A 23,642-nucleotide genomic window follows, 5' to 3' on the forward strand; every position below is an offset into this window, starting at 1 on the left:
GTCACAGCACGTTTCTTTTCCCACGAGACCGTGGCTAGGAAATTATCTGTAGAGTTGAAAGTTGTCTCTTTGAGAAGTTAGTACATAATGGTCTCCTTTTTAAATGTTTGGTCCATTCAGTTTTGCGGTATAAGAACCCCTAAAGCAGCTGGCAGTAGCACACACCTTTAATCCCAGCACTCAGGAGGCAACGGGCAGGCGTTCCAGAACAGGCTCCAAAGCTATACAGAGAAACCCTGTCTCAAGAAACAAAACAAAATAAAAACAAAACAACAACCACCCCCCCCAAAAAAAAAAAAAAAAACCTAAAGCAACATTCAGTTAACAAATACAACATACTCTATGATGGTAGCAAATAGGTTGTTAGACAGCCTTTCTGAATACTTATGTCAGTATCTGTTTTGACTGCATGTTTTAATAAAATCTGCCTTTCTGCAAGAGTTTTAAGCTAAATGAAATCACTAATACTTTAATGTTTTCTTAATACCATAAAAGTGAAGCTTTGGGTTAAATGAAACATACAGATTAACCATCGGTCTCCTTGTAAATGTAATTATTTATACATACAGACATATATGCATTGTTTGTTTGTCTCTCTGCTTTGAGACAGGGTCTCAAGTAGCCCAGGCTGGCTTCCAGCATTTTAGGTAGCCTCAAACTCTTGGTCCTCCTGCCCCCCTCTCTCAAGTGCTGGGAGTACTATAATTAAACAATTATAGCATATTTTTGGTTTGTTTGTTTGTGTTGGGGATAGATCACGGAGTCTTGTTTATGCTAGGCAACACTCTATTGCTGAGCTATACACACCCCAGTCCCTAATCTTTAATGATTAAATTTTAAAGCTTTAGTTTTTGATTTGCATATAAACATAACTTTAAACCAGTTTTTGCTTTGTGCTTGAAGCAAACTTCTGCAGAGTCATCTGCCTGACACTGTTGGGCACTGTAGTGGAATGAGAATCTCGGTTTGTAGGGACCCCCCACCATCACTGCAGACTAGATCCTGACTGTGTGGCTTCCCTGCTCTGCCTGTCACAGTTCGGTAACAGCTGCGCGGGTTGGTAGTTTTCCTGCTCAGGGAGCACTGTCACTGTTGGTCCATCCTCTCCTGGCACCTGCTGGCCACCTCTCCTCGCCCGCCTGGAGACTTTGCGCTTTAAGGGTCCCTTCGGCTTGGAGTTGTTGGCTGCCTCAGGCCCGGTACCCTCCCTTTGCCGGCTGTTGCCTCTTGTCACTCTGCACTGCTGAGTTTGGGCTCCAGGAGACACTGACTTTGTAACTCTCAACAGCCACTTGTTGTGTTGTTTTAGATGAAGATTAAAGATCCACCCTATAAAATGAAATGATGTTCACCTCAGAGAGAAGGAAAAATGAAAAATGTCTCTAGCATTTCGGTTCTTGGGTGTAGATGCGTGTGTAAATGAGGCTTTCTGGACTTGGTAAGCTTATTTCAAACCCAGGCATAATTTTGCCGAATAATAGTTTGACATGTGAACACTGCTGTTTCTTTCTTATTAAAAATTACATGACTCTGTTCTCACCATTGCTGTCTCCCCATTGTAAGAAAAAAACATTAGACATACTTATCGCCATTCCATAGATTTTTTTTTGAGCTTTCTATTTTAATTTTTATTACTTTCATGTACCTATTGCATGTGGGTTTGGGTACACACGTACCATGGGTCTGAGGACAACTCGTGGGAGCCTGTTCCCTCTTTCACATGGAACCTGGGGGTTGAGCTCAGGTAGTGAGGTTTGCTAGCAAGCACATAGACCTAACTCTAACTCTGGCCCAGATTTTTGGTTTTTTGAGACAGAGTCTCACTGTGTAACAAGCTGCTGTTCTTTACTTTGTAACCCTTCTGCCTCAGTCTCAAACTTAACTAAAATAAATTAACCATTGGGGCTGGGGAGGTGTCTTAGTGGATAAGACCTTTAGCCATCGTCATGCTGAGCCCATGGGCATGAGGATTACTGGAATCTGCTGGCCAAGCAGCTCAGCTAGAAACTGGCAAGCCCCACATTTAGTGAGAGATCCTGTCTCAGGGTGTCCTGATCTGGCCTCCTCATGTGTGCCCGAGTGTGTGTGTGTGTGTGCGCGCGCATACACACACACACAATTTTAAAATGAAAATTATAAGAAGAGTTAGCTGCTGGGGGTGGGGATATGCTAAGCAGCAGTGTTGGGGGTCATGGAGATGGCACTTCCATGGAAACAGCCACCATGGCAATTTTGCTCAGATTGGATCCAGGGAAGCGGGGATATAGCTTGGTCATTTTGGCTTCCAAGAACACCAGGGGTGGGAATGTCTGTCTGACCCCTGATTTATGTAACTAAGTAGTCCCCAAGGAAAACTCTGGGGTTGCCCATTTTTTAAATTGTGCCAGATGGTGTCATTTTGCCTCTTGTTTTAGACTGCTTTTTACATTTCTGGTGGGTTAATGCATTTTCATTAACGTGTTTCTTTTACCAAGTTCCTTTCTTGTTTTAATTGCATTTCAAATTTACATACTTACTGCTCCTCCTGGACATTAGCCTTGGCTGCTTCGTGAGTCTCCTTGTTTTAACCCTCTCCCACCCCAATGATCTCACATTGGAGTCTCAAGCTGTTACCCAAAAGGGCCAATGAGGTCATAATTGTGAATGAAATGACTTGACTATAGGACAGTAGAGATGATCCCATACTGTCTAGAAGTTTTCATCTTTTTAAAACTCTACTTGTGACTAGAGAGATGGCTCAGTAGTTAAAAGCCCTTGTTCTTCCAAGAGCCCAGGTTTGGTTTTTAGCACCCACATGGAGGTTTGAAAACATCTATAAGTCTAGTTCCAGGGGATTCAACCCCTTCCTCTGAATTCCTCAGATATGGATACACATAGTGCATATGCATATATGCAGGCGAAACCCTCAAAAATAAATTTAAATACAATGAAATGCAATACAAATCCTTTAGTAGGCTTGGGCATACTGGCAAATACCTTTAATCTCAATTTGGAAAGTAGAGGCAAGCAGACCTCTGTGAGTTCAAGGATATTTGGAACTACATAGTGAGACCTTGCCTCAAAAAAAAAAAAAAAAAAAGGAAGGAAGAAAAGAAAGGAAACATTTTGCTTTTAAGTCAGAGTCCCCCTCTCTAACACTTGGCCTGCTGACTTAAACTTACACCCTACAATATCCCTATGCTACCAGCCTCTTCCCAGGGTGCCCTATTTTCGTGGGAAAAGGCTTTGCTATCTAGCCTGAAACTTAGGTTCTTGGTAGTCTGGCCCATTTACTTTTGAGCATCATCTCCTATGTCCTGTTTTTGTTATTGTTGTTGTTGTTGTTGTTTTTCCACTGCATTCAATCTGGTCCCCTTGCTGCCTGTGCTGTCTGTGTTGCTCTATGGTGATGAACCACCACCTTCTTCCCAAGCCTCAACATCCAGACCATGCCCTTCAGCATGCAAAGTGCCCAACACAGCACCCAACTCCGACACATTGCTGTTCCCTTGGAACTGCTTTTCTGAACTTCTGATGATGGAGGGGTGGGTCAGCATTCCTCCAAGGGTCATGTCCAGCTATGATCTTCCCTAGTCACTGTAGGACACAAGCATTCTTTCTTCTAAACCAAACTATCAAGACCTAAAAGATAAAGATGCTATTGGTTACATTTCTATATCTCTGCCTAGTCTCTAACTGTATGTTGGGTATACTCGTTTTCTCTCCAGCATGCTTATTAGTACCTCCTACTTGATAGAGACCAGGGGACAGCAGAAAACAGAGATTAAGTCCCTGTCTTCATGAAGCTTGCTTCCTAGATGGAAAGATTATTGTAACCCAGTTCACACAAGAATAAACAGTGTAGTTTCAAATATTAGTAAAGGGTCCAGCAAGATGCTGTGCCGGTGAAGGCAGCTGCCACCAAGCCCAATAACTCGGTGTAGCCAACCGACACAGTGGGAAGGGAGAACTGATTCCCTCAAGCTGTCTTCTAAGCTCCGTGTGTGCTATGGCACGCATGCACTACACACACACACACACACACACACACACACGGGAAATAACGTAAGATGCAATGTTAAAATCTGTGAAATTATTTCAGCGTGGTGAGGGGTTGTAAATGCTGAAAGTGGTAGCTCTGCGAATGGTCTTCTGGAGATGCAAAAGGCAAGATGCCACCCGAGAAGCTCACATTTCCTTTCCCTTCTTGTGCTCACTGACTCCTGATTTTCAGCACCTGATCTACACATTTAGATGCTTTAAGAAGTTCCTGGCTTTGCTGTTAGCAATATGCTTTTTCCTTGTTAAGTGGTCAGAAATTCAACATGGTGTATCCCCCTCCCCCCCCCACCCCCTGCAATATGTTCTCCCACTTGGCACATCCTGTTGCAGTGTTCCTAGATTTAGCACTTGGGAGCCTGAGGAAGCTATGGGCTCTCCTGTGTAATGGCTTTCCCACATTAGCTGTCACCCCCAGGTCCAGCTGGGACTTGTTCCATCAATTAGCTATGACAGTAGCCATGACATTAATCTGCTCCTACCGAAGATCTCTCTTCTTCCACCCCTCCTCCACGACAAGAATAGCCGTTAGTTTAAGTATCTCTTATCTGGGGAATATAAAAGATTAGAATTTCAGGTAGAAAATATAAACAACTTCTGGGTAGCCAAAAGCCTTGTTATTAGAAACTTCCATTTATTGTACCCCAGTGCTAACAAATAGATACAGCACAAAGTAAAATGTTAATAGTACAGATCAGGTCTTAGTATTTAACCCTGAGTTTGTTAACTCTGCCCATTGTTGGCAGGATGAGCTCATTCACGTTGGCTCTTTCATCTGATAATGCCTGAAACCATTGTGAGGACTGAACATGGCATATCATGGAATTGGCTGTTAGAAGCATATGCTCAACCATTTAAGATACCCATGATAAAGGCTGGCATTGGTGGCACACACCTGTAATCTCAGCACTCAGGAGGTAGAGGCAGGTGAATCTCTGTGAGTTCGGACCAGCCTGGTCTACAGAGAGAGTTCCAGGACAGCCAGGGATGTTACACAGAGAATCCCTGTCTCAACAAAACAAAAACCAAAAAAACAAGATACACATAATATACTAATGTGGCTCGTGAGTGTTCATGGGTCAAGTTAGTTGGAAGCCAAGCCTGTGTTCTTGTTTAAAATGACAAGCCTTGAGGCTCCAGATGAAAATGGTCTAGTTTTGGCCCATTTCCTGCATACTCCGGTGAGGAGGGACTCGGGACTGTAGGTGACTGCAGCGTGCTCTGCCCTCCTCTCCTGGTGGGAATCCTTTTGTTTCGTGTGCTCTGGTCTGATGTTTAAGGTGGCTGTTGGTTGCTGAGCAGGATGAACCATTCCCTTGCAGACACACAGGACTAGGCCAGATGGATGTTTTCCAGCCCTGCATCTATCAGAGGACTACAATTACAGTAATTAAGGCTCAGACATTCTAGTGAATGGGCCGGGTATATGTTGTTGGGGTAAGAAAGCAATTTGCTAATTGAAACTGGAAATCAAATTAACTTTTACAGATAAAGCTCTTTTGAAGATTTAAGTTTTCTTTATTTTTTATTTTTATATTTTTTAGCATAGAGAAGGCTCTTGTCCTGATCCCATCACCATGAAGGGAGGGAGAGAGAGAAAACTGAAATTCTTCATATCTTAATTTTTTTTTTTTTTGAGACTGTGTCACTATGTAGCCCTGGCTGTCCTTGAAGGAAGACTCCTCCCCACCCCTGGCACACAGTAGGAACTCCCAGATACCAGGTTCCCACACCCCCCATTAAGCACAAACCACACCCAAACACCTGTTTTCACAGAGATCCTTTATTAAGTGAGGAAGAAAAGGTAAAGTGGCTGCTTTCTGACTCAGGCAGGAAAGCAGCAAACGACCATGAAGAGGAGGGGCGGGGCGTGTGTGTTAGAATGGGCCAGGATGTGGTGGTCCAGGAGATGTGGGATGAGGACAAGGAGACAAGGAAAAGGGGACGGTGGTATTTGTCCTGTAAGGACAAAGCACTGACTCTGGATAAAGAGGAGACAGATGTGGTCCATAGGCAAATGGCAGGTTATAAAGGTAAAAGGGGAAACCCTGCATTAGGATGAGCTGTTCTAATTTTAATTGAACATATTATGTAGGGTAACCAAAGAGGGCTTCTGATTTTTGTACTTCAGTACTTTGATAGCTGGACCTTGGTAGTGAGCCTCAGGAGCAGGAAGTGGAATAGACCTTGGTGGCTGGCTTTAAGAATGCAATCTCACGGTTTGTAGCAGGCAGAGGGAAAGGGAAGAAGAGCAAGGCCTGCATGAGTCATGCTCTCAGGGCCCTCACTGCCTTGAGAACCTTCAGTCCCGGAACTCACTGTGTAGACCAGCTGGCTCTGAACTCACAGAGGTCTCAAGTGCTATGATTAAAGACCTAATCACCACACCCAACCACTTATTTTATCGTAGCAACAACAACCATAGAATGACTTTCTTGGAGTACTTTTCAAGAGACACATTGTCGTGAGCTGTATGTAGTGACTCTGCATAGGCACATTTGGCATCATTAGGGTGACACCATGAACAAGGCCATGCACTTATTACCAATTGCTTACCCATCAGCCGTGGAATTAAGGCAAATTCCACCCACCTAAATTTGTTCTTATCCTCTTGATGTTTGACTGTCATGTTTTGGTATATGGAAATTCTGTGTGAGGGGGAGGAGATCCATATGAGGTAGGAATTATGGGATGGGTTAGTTCTGATTTTGGCTGTCATAGGAATTCTGTTTCAGGCAAGTTCAAACTCTTTGTTTCAAATTGTTGCAACAAACAAACAAAACACACACACACACACACACACACACACACACACACACACACGACATATCCTAAGCATTGTACCTCCTGTATCGAAGATTTACTCTCCTTGGCTAGCATCTTCTGTGCTCAGACCACTGTGCATGGTTTCTCATGCATGTGCTGTGGGAACCAGAAAAATACACACAAAAGAAATAAAAACCTCGAGAAGACACCTAAAGAGAGGCAAAGAGAAGCTACCATGAAAGCATCCTCCTTCACTTCCATCCCCTGCCTGTGCTTTCTCAGGCTCTGTCTCTGTCCTCCCTAAAGCTCCCTGGGTTCTTTGCCACCCAAAGGGATCAAGGTGGGGCCCTCAGTAAGGCTTGCATCCCTTGATGGCCTCTGGAGCCAAACTCTCCTAGAAGTAAGGTAGGAGCTGATCACTGCTGCCCTGAGACCAGCTGTGCCATTCTAGGGGACTTCTGTCAGAATGTCATTTGCTTATACTGTGTTTCTTAAATTTACAAATACAAGATCCACGTCCCAAAGACTCACCTAACAGCAATGTGGCTCCTGGGCTCACCCTTCTCACTGTCCCTTGTGTGCACACACCAGAAGCGATGCCAGGTGTCTTCTGCCCCCCATCACATGTTGCCTTTATTTTCCTTGAAACAGTCTCTCACTGGACCTGAACCTTGCTGTTTTTCAGCTAAACTGGAAACACTGAAAAAAATAATAATAACAAAGATTCCATGAGGGTCCTCCCCTTTAGTTTTACATTTTCTAGAGATAAAAAGATTGCCAGTTATATATGTCATTAAAACGACTTTCTGTTTTCTGACTCCTGCTTTTTAAGTTTTTTTGAAGTTGATTTACTTACTTTGCACGTGTGTGACACATGTGTGTGAGTACAGACATACACAGGACATGCCAAAGTCAGAGCATACCTTCTGAAAGTCCTTTCTCTCCTCCTGGGGTGGGATCTGGAAATCCAACTCAGCTTGTGAGGCTCACACAGCAAATGTTGTACCTGCTTAGCCATCTCGCCGGCTCCAGTCCTTGCTCATTAAACACCTAGCAGTATATCTTTGTCTCTCACTTTAAGCAAGGCACTTGCAAAATCATTTTCCATTGTTTTATGAAGGAATTCTTTAAAGTTTTCTAAAGGAAAAAAAAAATTAAATCTATTCCTACACATGCTTGTACTTGTAAAACTATTATATTTATTTATGTGCCATAGCATGTCTATGAAGGTCAGAGGACAATGTGAGAGATTCGGGTTTCTCTTTCCAGTATGTGGGTTTGAAGGATCAAACTCGGGTACATCTTCAGGCTTGGTGGCAAGCACTCTTACCCACCAAGCCATCTTGCCATCCCTGTATTTAGCATTTTAATGTCACTAAAGTACTTTAGTTTTCCCAGAATAAGGATATCTGAAATACGTAGTTCCTATAAAAAGAATAAATTGCTGATTATTGATTTTTTTTTAAAGATAATGGTTTCTATAGACCCATATTCAGAGAACCCCAGTAGTAGACTATTTGTCTAGACCGGTTGCTCCTAAAAGCTCTGAATTATAAAAAGAACTAATGGAATCTGTAATTATCCGAGATTGCTGCCTAGAACTGGAAATCATATTAAGCACTTTATGCCATTGATCGGATAAATGACATTACAGGCAATCCTAGCTTACAGTCACTGACATCCATCCACAGTGTTGAGCCCAAATGCCCACCCATGTCATCTTCTACAGCAGACACCTCCTCCCATTTGGCTGGGATGGGCAGAAGTGGACGGCTACTGTCCCTCCTGCCTCTTCAAAGTGACCTGTTTCTCCCCAAAACCCCATACTTTGGAGGCCTTCGCCCCTAAATAGCAAGCGAGTACTTCCGATTTGAAATAAGAAATGGGGTGTAGGAGGAAGAGAATCAGGAGGCTACATAACGTGGACGATGGGCCTGATGCAGAGGTTTCCCGTGAAGCCCTAAACTGTAAAGACTTTAGGCTTTGTGGTCTGTCATACCTTCCCAGTCAGCTTTACCCTGCCCCCTCCAAAGCTATGCAGAATTAGGGCGGTTTCCAATTAAACTTGCAAAAACCAGCACTGAAGTAAAGCTACACGTGATAGTACTCGGGAAGATCAGAGAAGATCTTTAAGTTCAAGGCCAACCTGGGCTATAGCAAGTTCTGAGGTCTTCTGGGCTATAAAATAAAGGAGACCCTCATCTGGGGGAAAAAGGGAAGAACCAGGGGGCTGCTGGCTAAAGAGTTTCTTAACCTCTGCTACCAAGTAATGAGTCACAGAAAACTGAGAGAAGAATCTAGATGAAAAGTCCACAAAAGATTTTGATTATAGATTGGTAATGTGTACTTTCTCCAAGGAACTGGGGTAATGCCACGCCTGCACTGCTGGGGACCGAGAATCTGCAGAGGGTGTCAGGATTCACAACACAGGACTCTTGCTTGATGTTAAGAAGGCTCTTTTCCCGTTTATTTTACTCCAGGGGCTGGCTTATATACCCTGGTACCAGATGGAGGAGGGGGAAGCGGAGGGAGGCGGTTAGGTTAGTCATCTCAGGTTCCAAGGACCAGTTAGGGCTGATACAGGGGCCCACCCCAAAGTTGTAAACCTGTTTTTCTTTCCCTGTGGTTACAGCAGCCTGCCCTGAGGGCAGCAGGGGGAAGTGAATTCTTAGCCAAGGTCTTAATTCCTATAATTCCCCCTTTTTTATTTTCTACGAGGGATCCCATCTTAGGTCATGTAGGGTGTGCCATCCCTTACCCGTCCTCAAGGGACCTTGCAACCCCTGTCTTAGGTGGGAGGTTTCCCTACAAGTTGCTGTCATAGGTGATCCTCATTTCTGCAGCATCTGTAACCAGACCTCATGACTGTTGGGAGAGCCATGGGCCAGACTGAGCAACACTTGTCTATGTAACTGTTCCTTTTGTGAAAAGGACTATTAGATCTTGCATAGCACAAGAATCCCTGCCCTGGCCGCTACCAGCCCCAAGACCCCTAGAGACAATGAGCCACCCCAAAACTGTATCCAACCTCTGATCTGGGCCATGGCATTCCACCAGCCCTCTGCTGAAATAGGAGTAATTCGGGTTTTATTGACCTCTACTATCTGGTGAGCCAAAACATTGGTAAAAATTACAAAAGACAAGGCCCCACCAAGTACTCATTGAGGCGGTTGACCCTTACAGAGACATTTGCATTTCAAACAAGATGATACAAGAGGAATGACAAAGTGTGAGCAGGAGGCCTGCTGCACCAACCACAATACACCAACTTGTTCCTGAAGTAAGGCAGTTTGCTGATTTAGATTAAGGAGTCCAAACTGAATATGAGAGTCCAAACCAAATATGAGCATTCAGGCATGGCATTCTGCGTAGCTAGGGCTTCACTGATTTTGCCTGCCAGCTGGTTAACAGTCTCTGCATTGACAGTGGACTGAGTGACAGCAATCCCTGCAATGGAGGCAGCAGTCGCTGACACAGCAATGGCAGTAATGATGGCAGCAGTAATACCAAAGTCCCTTCTTGGGCAGTAGAGGATAATCTCTTCTCCCCCATGTCAGTCTTCCATCACCATGGGGGCGAGGGCAGGAACTTGAACTACCAGGGCACCGGTGTCCATCGGGGACCAGCAGTTGCTCAGGAAGCAGGTTCTGGAAGAACAATTGAGAGATTCTCCCTCCCCCAAGGACCCATTAAAAGTGGTGCACAGTGTCCCCAAGGCAAGGGCCTATGCAAGTCATAATTTTGGGGGAGCTTCCAGCATAGGGGCCTGGGTTTAGGGGGCTGTGTAGTAGCATTCCCCTGTTCCTGCTAGAAGTTTATAGGGTGTAGGACCTCTCTAAGTCCCAAGCAATCACTCATACTGGCATTGGGGTGAAAATCAGCAATGGAAGCATTACTCAAAACTATGCATGACACTGAGAATGACCCATTGGGCAATTGGGAAACATTAAGCACTCTCTGTAAGCAAAGGCTCCCCTGTGTCAGGAAGGTCAAATTACTCAGTAATGAAGTTTCCAGCGGCACAATGGCAGCCGGTAGTCCCAGGGAATGATTGGTGGAAAAGAAAGAGGGAAACAGGGAGCTCTCCTGACTAACTGGCATCAGAGTGGGGGGTGGGGAGTGGGCGTTCCTCGCCAAGGCCCAAACCGTCCGTCCCTCCATGGGCCGGAGATTCCAGTAAAGCAGGACTGGATTCCCAATCAGGATCTACAGGGCTAACATGTCGTTCTGGTATCCAAATAGGTTTCTCTGTTCCTGGGGGAAAACACAAACAGCCCCTCAGACCCTAGCTAATAGGTGTGTGGGTTGTTGCCATTAACCTGTAATTATGTCCTTCCATCTGACCCATCCCAATGTTTGAGAGGGTTTGTCCCAATGTCTCTCCATGGCAGACAAGTTATTTTTATCTATAGTCAAAAAATTTTAAATATAAAGTATGGTAGATAATTGAGAATTGGGTGAGGTCCTATATTCCCCCTTTTTTATTTTATTAAAATATTGTTTAAGGGTGGCATGAGTGCGTTACACGATGGCTTGTCCCGTAGGGTTGTGTGGGATGACAAAGGAGTGATTAATATGATGTTCCTTGCAAAAGGCTGAGAAGTGATGACTAGCATATGCGGGGCCATTATCGGTTTTTAAGATATCAGGAGCACCCATATAGGCAAAGGCCTGTAAACAATGAGAGATGACATCCTTAATCTTTTCTCCAGAGTATAGAGACTCAAAAACCATCATAGAATATGTATCCACAGAAACATGCATATATTTTAATTTTCTTGCTTGAAGCAGGTGGGTGACGTCCTTTTGCCAAAGATTGTTAGCCCTTAGTTCCCAGGGATTCACCCCATCATTGCGGGAATTATGATAAGGGGCCAATCAGGGCATTGAGAAGTAATCTTGAGTGCCAACAGATAAGGAGCAGTTAGTATTAAACTTAAAAGAGTGTGCATTTAGGTGATATGGCTCATGAAGCTGGCAAGTGTGTTGCCTCTCTGTGAACATGACATTGGGGACTGAGTTAAGGAATCAGCAAGTTGATTGCCCTGGGCAAGGGGTCCTGGGAGGCCTGTATGGGCACATATATACCCCACAAATGCCGGGTGTATCCGCTGCCAGATAAGATGTTGAAGCTTAACTAGAAGAGAATGAACTTGAGAAATGGGAAGGACATATGGAGAAGCCTCTAATGGCTTTACAATATTAGCAACATAAATGCTATCAGTATATAGATTAAAAGGTTCTTTATCAAACAACTGAAAAGCCATTAGGCAAGTAACCAATTTGGCAGCCTGGGCAGACATTTGCCCTGTAGGTGTCCTCTTTTGCATTTGACCATAAACTACTACAGCAAAACCCTTAGAGGTGCCATCTGTAAACACTGAGCGCACTCCTTGAAGGGGGGGGGGGGGCTCCTTTATACTCTGAGGAAAAATTACAGGGTACTGCTTAAAAAGGACAGCAAGGGGCTATTTGGGTAGTGGTTGTCAAATTTAGTTACTATAGATGTGATAAAAGAGTGTCCATCCATCATGAGAGGTCTGTAAATGCTCAACCTCTTCCTTGTCATAGGGGATAATAATCTTATCAGGGGACTTTCCAAAGGTTTGGATGCTAAATTTATGCGCTTTCCATAATAACTGTAATATCACATCATAGTAGGGGGATACCACCTTCTTAGGGGAGGCTGACAAATGAATCCAATATATAGGGCCATTTTGCCAAAAAACAGCAGTGGGTGAAAAACTAGAGGAAAGTACAACCACAACAAGAGGCTGTTCATAATCTCAGCAGCAAAGATGGGCTTTTTCAATGTTTTTTTTTTTTTTTTTTTTTTTTTTTTAATAACAATTGGATGGCCTCCTTGGCCTCCGGTGTAATTTGTCTGGGAGAGGTCTGAGCTGGATTCCCCAGAAGAATATCATAAAGGGATCTAATCTCCCCTGTTTTAATGGAAAGAGAGGGGCGGATCCATTGAACATCTCTCAAAAACTTTTGCCAATCATGAAGAGTTTTTAAATTTGAACAATCAATTTGGAGCCTTTGAGGCCGGAGGCTGGTCTGTTGGATTTGATGGCCCAGATAAGTGTAAGGTTTCTTTTGAACCTTCTCTGGGGCCAAAATAAATCCATGAGCCTCCAGGAGCTCCTGCAATTTAGCAAACGCTTCAAGACATCTCTCCTCAGTGGGCGCTGCCAGCAGAATATCATCCATATAATGGATAATGTAGAGATCAGAAAACTTGCACCTGATAGGATCCAGGCAGGCAGCCACATAAGCCTGGCAATTTGTAGGACTATTAGCCATTCCCTGGGGGAGCACCACCCATTGAAAGCAAAGGGTGGGTTCCTGAAAATTAATCAAAAGAAGGCTAAATGCAAACCTGGGGCTATCTCGGGAGTGCAGCAGAATGGAAAAGAAGCAATTCTTTAAATCAATAACAATTAGATGCCAATCTTTAGGGATAGCCACAGGTAAGGGCAAGCCAGGCTGAAGGGCCCCATAGGCTGCATTGTTGCATTAATGGCCCTCAAATCCTGGAGCAATCTCCATTTTCCTGAAGCCTTTTAAATCACAAATATAGGGGAATTCCAGGGGAAGGTGGAGGGGATCACATGTCCTGCCTCCAATTGTTCTTGAACTAGCAGGAAAGCTGCCTGAAGTTTTTCTGTGGTTAAGGGCCACTGTTCCACCCACACTGGTTCGTCAGGAAGCCATGTAATGGGTATGGAGGCTGGCGACGCAACTGCAACCATCATTAAAAATGGCCAAAGCCCTTCCCCGAGTATGGAGGGGGACTCTTTGCCTTTTCTGTTTGATCTCTGATTCTGGCCTTCCTCAATTCCTTTTTAAGAGCCGCGATCTCGGTGAGCAATCCAACTCTGAGTTGGGATCTGAATTACTTTAATTTTCTATATCTGACAAGAAGGATATAGGCAGCTTTCTGGAGGGCACCTTTCCTTGGGCCGTGCTCCAGGGCCCTGTCTTTCCCTGAAGATGCGGTCTTTCTCTGATCTGCACGGGCACCCAGTGGCTTCTTGGATACCCTCTTAGGCTCATCTTCCTCATTTTCCAACTCAGAACATAATGACTGCCAAGTCTCCATCTCCTGTATCTCTTTTAAAACCTCTTTGCTAGCTTGTACCACCTGCCTCAGGTGGACCTTATCTGTTAGAAGTGCATTTACCAGTCTCCACAAGGAAAAGGTGGAGAGTGGCAGACTGTCAGGCCCCTTTTCCTTTAGCAATTTGTGCAGGTCATGACTGACCTCCTCCCAATCAGGCATATTCAGGCCTCTGCCAGTTATAAACCAAGGACTAGCCCATTGATTGGATTTTAAAAAGCCTTCAAAAGTTTTTCTCTTTACTGCAGTTCCCTGTTCCTCTAGAAGTTCCTTTAATTGAAATTCTAATTCAACCTTTCCAGGTGAATTCCCCATCTCTCTTTTTTCTATTTATTTACCCCAATATGTCCTAGCCAGCACAAGGCATGACCCCGTCCACTTACCTTGCTTTCAGAATCTCGGTGGAACCTCCAATTGCTGTGCCTGCATGGCTGGGGACTGAGAATCTGCAGAGGGTGTCAAGATTCACAACATAGGAGTCTTGCTTGATGTTAAGAAGGCTCTTTTCCTGTTTATTTTACTCCAGGGCCGGCTTATATACCCTGCCACCAGATGGAGGAGGGGGAAGTGGAGGGGGGTGGTTAGTCATCTCAGTTTCCAAGGACCAGTTAGGGAGGATACAGGGGCCTGCCCCAAGGTTGCAGAAAACAAAGGCACATCTTGCCTCAGTAAACCTGTTTTTATTTTCCTGTGGTTACAGCTGCTTGCCCTGAGGGCAGCAGGGGGAAGTGAATTCTTATCCAGAGCCTTAATTCCTATAGGGTAACTCATATAATGTTAAGTTTGCTACCATATATATTTTAGGCCTTGTGTCTTTATGGCTTACATACTGCCACTGTCACTTAACTAGACACCATAGCTCATGCATGTACTTCCAGCATTCCTGCTATGGTAAAAAAAATTGCACAGATTCAAGACTAGCCTGGGTAAGACCCTATCACGTGGCTGGGGGGGGGGGAGTATGGGGAGTGGTGGAGCGCCAACCTATTGTGAAGAGAGATGGGTATAAATCACTGAAATGGTGTTCTGTGGTTGCATGTGTAACAAATGGTTCTCCCATCTCTGACAGGCCGTTCCTGCAGAAGGGCTGGTGTCCATACTAAAGAAGAGAAATGACACAATAGGGGACCATCCTGCCCAAATGCAGCAGAAGCCAGCTAAGCGGAGAGTGCGATTCCAGGAAATAGATGATAACCTGGATGAAGGTGCGCTCAGCCTGGATCTGGAAGGTTCACTATCAGAGTGCTAGATAGTCAAGGGACATGATGTTTGTTAGCAGGATTTGTAAGGACTGTGTGGGCTTGCTCTATCTCCTAAACAAAAAGAAATCAGGTTATATCTTTGTAACTTTGGAAGCTTGCTTTTTTTTTTTTTTTTTTTTTTTTTTTTTCCTGAAATAAATGATGAAGTTGCAAAATTGACCTTGGACTCTCCCCAGTCCAGAAATGGTCAAAGTCAAAAACTCACCTCAGTATTTTTTCTTTAGTATTTTCCTTTCTTTTCTTTCTCTCTAGTAAGCTTGTTGTTGTTTTTAGTGACAAATTAATGCCCCTCTATTATCGTGAAACATTCTCTACTCTGCATGGAAGCTGAGTGCCTCCCTCAAGCGTCTGCTCAGCACAGTGTGGTTGAGCGTCTGTCCCTGGCCAGCACTGAGCCATGCTGTCACAGCAGAGCTGTCTTGTGTGGTTTCGGATAATCACCTGAGGCAGGAGTGCGTAAGGGAAGTGGAGACTAGCTCAGAGTCTGTCGGTGTGTTTCTCTGTGCACTGAGTGAACAGTGTAAACACTGCGCTGTGTCTCTAAGACAGCAGGAGAGCTGCTGGGACTTTCAGCTGTGAAGGTGAAAGTCCTTGGAAATGCTTTATTTTTTATCCAGGCATCTCGTAACCAGCCAGCGCAGCCTCCACACCCCACCCCCATCCCTTGGAGTCCTCTGTCCTGACCACACAGGTGTGCACCAGGGTTTGGAACTCTCAGGCCACCTCACCATCACCAAGTTACTCAGTTTCATCCTCCTTAAAATACAAACTAACAATCACTGCTCCACTACTGAGGACAATGAAAAGCTTGTAGATAAAGTACATGGATCAGTCTCAACAGTCATGAAACCTTTAGGTGAAACTTAGATGTGTACAGGTGCAAACCTCACCTCCTGCCTGGAACTCCCGTAGAGTGTTCCTGCTAGTCAGTACTGTGTCCTGAATTGTAATGTGCACGTTCATAGGCGATTTCTTTTCTTATGTGCATGGGTGTCTTGCCTCATGTATGTCTGAGAAAGCTAGAGAAGGGCATCAGATCCCCTGACCTAAAGATAGAGAGGGTTGTAAGCCATCACATGGTGCCTGGGACTCAAACCTGGGTCTTCTGTAAGAGCTCTTAAACACAGAGTCATCTTTCCAGCCCCTCATGGATGATTTTAAATTTTATGATAGCCACATAACAAACACGAAATATATGAAATGTGCTTTAGTAGTATATTTCATTTAACTTAACATATCAAAAATATTGTGACCTGTGATCCATCAGTGTGGGAAAATTACTGGTGAGATACTTCAATTTTTTCCACACTCTGTCCTCCAACACTGGAATCTGTTTCATGCTCACATTGCATCTTTCTTGTCACTTGCTAGATACTCGGCAGCAAGACATGGCTTGCTCCTATCATAGCTGATAATGTATTGTATTTAAAGAAATAGATACTTTCAAATACCTAAATGGTGTTAAAATGTCATCTCTCTATGTACCATAGGACCCAAGACTCCAAAATAATAAAATCTGCAGATGCTCAAGATCCTTATATGACATGGCATATTGTTTTCATAGACTCTGTTCATAGACTCTGTGTACTTGGATGATTATTACTATTATTATTATTATTATTATTATTATTATTATTATTATAACTGTTCATTTCACATCTGTGCCACAGTGTATGTGTGGAGGTCAGAGGACAACTTCTAGGAGTTGGTTCCCTTCTTCCACCATTAATTAATTACAGGGATCGAACTCAGGCTATCAGGCTTATAAAGCCAAGTGCCTACATCAACTAAGCCATCCCACCAATCCTTCCTGCATACTATGTTTATTCTTTTTGTTTGTTTGCTTTATTGAGGTAAGCTGTCCTGGAGAACTCACTCTGTAGACCAGGCTGGCCTCAAACTCATAGAAATCCACCTGCCTTTGCCCCCTGAGTACTGGGACAAAAGGCATGAGCCACCATGCCCAGCCATTTATTCTTTGTTAAAGAGTGTCTTGGGTCAGATAGTTGGCTCGACAGTTGAAGTCATCCACATTACATATACTAGCTCATGAGTTTAAATAATTTGTAAGTAGTTGTTGTACAGTATCATTTAAGGGAATACAATAAGAAAAGAGAGCATACGTAGTACAGAAAAATTCTTCAGAATATTTGGCCCACAGATGCGATATGAAGAAACATGGAGATACATAAACTAGGTTGCAGCATAGATGAACAGGCAAAGAGAGTTGCAACTAAAGGAAGAATAGGTGAGGAGATGTCTGACCACTGTTCTCTTGTTTGCAGATGAAGTGGGCAGCGGCTCCTGCATCCTGCTCGTCTTGCTGTGCATAGCCACAGTCTTCCTCAGTGTTGGAGGAACTGCACTCTACTGCACTCTGGGCAACCTGGAGTCACCTGTTTGTACAGACTTTGCCGACAACATGGACTTCTATTACACTAAGCTGCTGCAGGGGGTGGCAAGACTTAAACACTGGGTCTATCTCTCCTAGCAGTGAGTGGGACAGGCGTGCTGACAGACAGACAAAGATGCAAACCTCCCAAACAGCTTTTATTTCAGGAGTCATGGGACATTCCCCCTCCCCAGCGGCGAGGACCCAAGGATGAACATTAGAAACAGCCCAGAGACCTCTGTTAGGGTAATCCACAGAAGGGGAATACTGGTAGGCACTGAGGACAGCCAGAGGGAGCCGTGGAGACCACGCCCCTCTCTTTGCTGCTTGCTTGTGTAGTGAAACACACTGAGCAGAGTCACACCAGGCTCCCACTGAGGGTTAAAGGACAGTCCTGGTTTACAGTCATTGTCCATAGGCATCACTTCCTGCTATCACGCAATAAGTTTCTTTGTTATCAGAGTTACCTTATGGTTTCAATGCTTTTTTTTTTTTTTTTTTTTTTTTTTTTTTTTTGGAGCTGTGTAATTTAAGCTTTGGGCATTACTCTAGATTCTGTTTTCCATTTGTGAAATGGTTGTGTGGGTGCGTGTATGTCTGAAGCAGTAACCACAAGTGGATATCCAGTATAGAGTACAAAGATGACCTTTATTCTTTTAACTTGACTACAATGTGCAGGCACAAATCTCTGGAGAAGGCTTACCTCTGAACTAGATAAACTGTAGGAATGTTGGCCTTGATTTGAGAGACTAACAGGTCTGTGGCAATGAATATGACAGGCTTGAAGGCAGGCACCATGACAGAACTCCCAAGTCTCAGATGAGATTTTCCTGAGGCTTCTGTGCTGCCTAGAGCAATGAGTCCTGGTTCCACAGCTCAACAGAGGCTTAGGGAACACCTGTTCCATTGTGGAACCTAAGACTATAGGAACCCACGTAAGGGGTAATTCTTACTGTATGGCTGTACCCTTACTTTGTTGGATGAAACAGACCACCACATGTAACTGAATTGTGTGTGGACTATGTGTTCCTATCATGGCCTCATTTTGGACCCAGTCATGGGATCAGAAAGCAGATATTCAATCATACCTTAAATAGACAAGTTTAAATACCTAGTTTTGTTTAAATCTCTCATTAGGTGGCCTTTCCTTATTTACGGTACAGTGATCTAATGTTTAGGAAGCCTTGTTTTGACTTTTTATATTCTAGACAACTTTTTTTTAATCGTGAATTGTAGTTTTTTGTTTTGTTTTGTTTTTTTTGTTTTGTTTTTTTTTTTGTTGTTGTTGTTAGAATCATATGGAAGGAAACGGGAGAAATTGCTTTGTGGTTGTTACTGGCTGGCACAGTACCTTTCTTTGTGTTTCTGCTTATTTATTTGGGACTTATGAATTTAAAGGGCTTTTGTATGAATTGAGAGTGTGTTGCTAAGCATGATTTGGTCAACCCATCGCTACCTATTTAATTAGATACTTAATGTTTTGATTTTGTATTATTTCAGCTCCATATGTTTTAGGCTTATTTTTAAATTGACATTTTATTTTCACTTACAACACTGTGTGGCTTATCTCTTACCATGTCACCATAAACTATAATATTTTCAATGGTTATAGATCAGAGTTATTTATTTAGAAGTATACAGAATACTGAAAGTTAGATTCCTTATACCTAAGGCTGATTTTATTAGAAGATTATTTTAATGTCCTGTTATAAATTTTGAGACCTTCTAATCACATCATGTGTAAAATAGGTCCCATCATCTGGGTACTTCTACCAGTGGTTCAGTAGAAGCCTGAACCACTATATCCTCATGATGCACAAACTTGTTTCACCCTCGTGATTTCTAGTTGCTGGGATTTGGTGGCACCTGTTTCTGCCATTTTTACGTCAAGAAAAGTTAAATTCCCCATTTACCTCTCTTAGGTCACTCAGAGTCTTGTGTGATCTCTGGCGTTATATTTGCCTCTCGGCCACCTTGGCCACTCTTCTAAAACCTCAGGTTTCCTGGGGGCCTTCGGTGAAGGAAAGGCCTGAACTGACACCTTGCTAACCAGGGGCCCAGTTGTGTGTCAGAGAAGCTCGGTGCTCACCACTTCAGGGACCACAGAGTAATCGGATGGGGGGAGGGGGGAGACTGGCCTCTTGACTTAAAGTGAGCATGAACTCTCACCTAGAAAATCCAGGGCTCATTTTAAAATGTAATAGCCATTTACTGCATGAACTAGAATGTCCCACCTGAAGATGAGAGGGTCTTACTCCAGGCATAAAGAATTCATCCATTGTACTGAAATGTATCTCTCCTCTCATTTGAAAGTAATGACAACTATTTATAACTGTGTCTGAGGGTGTTAAATCAAGCTTGTGATTTAAAGTCTATACCAACAAAATGTCTCAGAGGATTTATTTGAACCTTTGGTGTTAAGGGAACTACTTGAAAACAAAATATAAAGTCAGGGTTGGTCTAGCCCCTGGAGGAGATGCCATCTATTTTGGGGGGTTCTTTCTTTCTTTCTTTCTTTCTTTCTTTCTTTCTTTCTTTCTTTTTTAATTGCATTTATGTACTTATTTTGAGAAGTGGCTGTATGAATGCCACACTGTGTCTTCCCCGAGTTTCTCTCCCCTTCCGTCATCAGGGTCCAGAGATTGGTAGTCAGGCCATACATTTGATGGCCAGCACCTCTCCGCACATCTTATTGGCTCTATTGTGAGGATGTCTTACTAAGTCCCTGATAATGGTTTCTCTACTTCTAAAATACCTCTTGCTTCTGCCTGACATGGTAAACCAAACTCCACTCTCCAGTGCATCCTTTTAGACTTGGATACAAAGTCTAAAGTCTTACTTTATCAAGCTATGAATTGGGGTGTGAGATGTGGTGAGGATCTGAAGTCTGAAGGTCAAGCTTATTTTGCAAGGGCAGATGTGATTTGGGTCTTCTGAAAGTCAGGACGACAGGCCTGAAAGGACCAAGAGGAGTTGAGCCAAGGGAACATGGAGGACAAAGAAGTTCTTTGGCTGCTGACCTCTTGTCCTTACACTGGCCTTTGTGGCCTGTGTTCCCCATCCACAGGCAGGTTTTTACTTTTCTTTATTAGCATATATTAATTATGCATAATGGGTCTCATTATGACATTTGCATACAAGTGGGTAGTCTTCACTTCCTGGTACACTCGTGTGTGTGTGTGTGTGTGTGTGTGTGTGTGTGTGTGTGTGTGTGTCCCACACCCCCTGCTGACCTCCTTCAAGAGGCTGGGCTTTTATCCTGCTGCTAGCAGTAACCCTGGGTAACCCTCTCATTTCTATGGGCACTGTTGATCTGAACTTGGTCTCATGTAGTACTTTATGTGGTGTTTGTAGTACTTTAACATTTATTCATTCCATACCTAGATTAGTACACATGTAAGTTTCAGCCACAGGTCCTGATGCCCAAATCCACCACACTTTCTGTTTCTGTCACCTGACCTGCACCTTCAGAAACAGAAAGAGTGATTCTGGGGCCTGTGAACTTTATGCATTGGCCCTCTAATAACTACCTGGTAAGCTGGACATAGCTTTGTGTCTGATGTAGACATGTGCAGAACTTTGCACAGTGCTGTTGACTGCCCTATGCCCCCTGACACACATCCAATTTCCTGCAATGTCAGCACTGTGACAGTGGCCCACCCAGCTTAAAGAACTCGTGTCTGGTAGGGGAATGTAATTTGCAAAGAAGGAACCGAAGAAACTAGGTAACAACGGGCTACCTAGAGAGGCGGGAACTTAAGTTCATTTTTTTCCTGTCATGTGTTATGAACTGTTAGGAATAAGGGAAATGCACAGCAGTCAATAGAAAAATCAACAGCAATCTTTACTGCCAGCCAAAGGTCTGGTGGTTACTAGCCAGGTGTTACTGCTTTGTACTTCCAGCTTGCACTTGGGACGTTAGCAGGCAGACTTCCAGCAGCGAAAATCAGTGCAACAAAAACTTTCTGTTCAAAACTGAAGCTCTGGGGCTGGGTGTAGCTCAGAAGTAGAGTTGTGTACCTCTTGGGAACAAAATCCTTGGCTCAGTATTCAGTGTCACAAAAGAAAAAAGTCTTAATGGCCCTGAATTAATAACCACCTCACAAGGTGCCAGTGCCAGAGGTTGTTGGCCTGTCAATCTGTCGATCGTGTAAGAAAGAAATGCCCGTCCCACAAAAGCTCATTTAAAAAGGAAGTGCTGCTGGTCCCTTTTATGAGACCAGTATCACTCTGGTAACAAAACAAGATTAAAGACAGGAATCTAAGGACACCAGTGAACTTAGATGCCAAAATCTTGTTTGGAAGTACCTGATGGGAGAAGATACAGGAAACAGGGAGAGTTCAGCTGGTGAAGCGCTTGCCTGGCAAGTACAAGGAGCTCAATTTGATCTCCAGAACCTGCAAAAATGCACCATTGTGTCCCCAGCTCTAGGGGAGTGGAAACAGGAGAATCCCTAGGTTTCCTAGCCAGGCAGCATAATTGATGATTTCCAGGCTGTCTAGAGACTCTGTCTCAAAGAAGTAGACTGTGTTCCTGAGGGTGACAACACAGACTGGGTTACAGAGTGAGACCCTATCTCAAGACAGACAGACAGCTGAGTATATACAGCTCAGTAATAGAGTGCTTGCCATTCACAAGGTCAAGACTACCCTCGATGTGACAGACACAGTTCAGATCAAAATTGCAACAGTTTTTAGAAATTGACTGTTTAAAATGTGTGAGATACAAATGACCTAGGAGGTAATCAACGTGATTGTCAGAACAGAGTTGGAGGACCCTTGCTTCTGTTTTCAAGGCTTCATCCTACAGTTATCAAACTTGTATCCAGGGAGACCTACACAAAGAGCCACGTGGGCATGTTCAAGTGATCCACAAGGGAGCCTGGCCATCTTGGTCAGCAAAGAGGAACCCACTCAACAAATAATGCTGGCACAATTGCATGTACAATTATGGGAAATTAACATAAACAACCAAAATCTGAAGTGAATAAGTTTTAAGTCTAAAACCTAAAACTACAGGGTAACTAAAAGAAGCCAGGATCAGTGTTATCACTTTTACATAAAAAGATATTCCCCAGAGCAGAGTGTACAAACTATAAAAGGAAAACTCATAATTGGACTTTTTAAGTTGTGCTTTTCATATAATGTTGGGAAAATTAGATGCAAGTATTCAAATGGAAGAAAATATTAACAATTTTTTTTTAATGTTTTGTGGTCTGGCCAGTGTGTCCCTTCTGGTGTGTGTGTAGAGGCCAGAGGACAATTTTTGGGAGTCCTTTCCTTCTACCATGTGAGTCCTAGGGACCAAACTCAGGTCATCATGCTTGGCAGCCAAGGGCCACACCATGAATTTGTCAAAGACCTTGTAAAAAAGGCCCATATAATTAGGATTACGACACCTTTGAAGTGCCTTCATAACAGAGAATGTATGAATGGCCAATGAGTACATGAAAAGATGCTGAGTGTCATTAGTCACTGAAAAATGGATGAGCTACCTCTGCACACTTAGAATGTGCATGGATAGACAGCACAAAGTTAGTTTAACAAAAGAAATCCAGTGTATATCAGTAGTAGAACAAAGAGGGGGACATCCTTACTGGGTGTAGGAAAGTACTAAGCATCCTTTTGTGACTAAAACTCAGATTAAATGAAGACTAAGGAGAAGAATAGGCAGGTTCCTGAAGGGTTATGAGGACACATGAGACATCCTACTGCCCTTCAGGTGACTTACCCCATCCCACTGCCATGGCTTAATTAGAAAAAACCAAAAGCTTTGGTGATTTCCACATACCTCAAATGGGCAGGACCTCGATACCCAGTAGCTACTAACAGGATGTTTCGATAAACTCATTAGTTCAAAAGAACCACCCTAATCCTAACTCAGGGTCTCTGTTGTAACTCAGCCTTGGGCTTGGGCAGGAGGATAGCAAGGTCTGGGTCAGCATGGGTTACAACAGAGACACTGAGTTTTGTTTTTTAAGCCCCCCCCTCCCCGCCTTACACGAGGCAGCAGTTAACATTCCAAACTAAATCTAATAATAGTCTGTAAGGACAGCACGAT

General features: G+C 43.6%; 1 protein-coding gene across 1 annotated transcript in view; it reads left to right on the plus strand.

The window, feature by feature from the left end:
* Cnst (consortin, connexin sorting protein) overlaps positions 1-18,802 on the plus strand; it is an 86,452-nt gene extending 67,650 nt beyond the window's left edge. Inside the window, exons 10-11 of the mRNA XM_051186395.1 lie at positions 14,997-15,132; positions 17,475-18,802. Of these exons, the coding sequence (XP_051042352.1) occupies positions 14,997-15,132; positions 17,475-17,680 (342 nt within the window). The 3' untranslated portion in view covers positions 17,681-18,802. The remainder of the gene's footprint in view (positions 1-14,996; positions 15,133-17,474) is intronic.
* The last annotated feature ends 4,840 nt before the right edge of the window (positions 18,803-23,642 follow it).

The sequence above is a fragment of the Phodopus roborovskii genome, unplaced genomic scaffold (genome assembly GCF_943737965.1).
Source record: "Phodopus roborovskii unplaced genomic scaffold, PHOROB, whole genome shotgun sequence".
Lineage (NCBI taxonomy): Eukaryota > Metazoa > Chordata > Mammalia > Rodentia > Cricetidae > Phodopus > Phodopus roborovskii.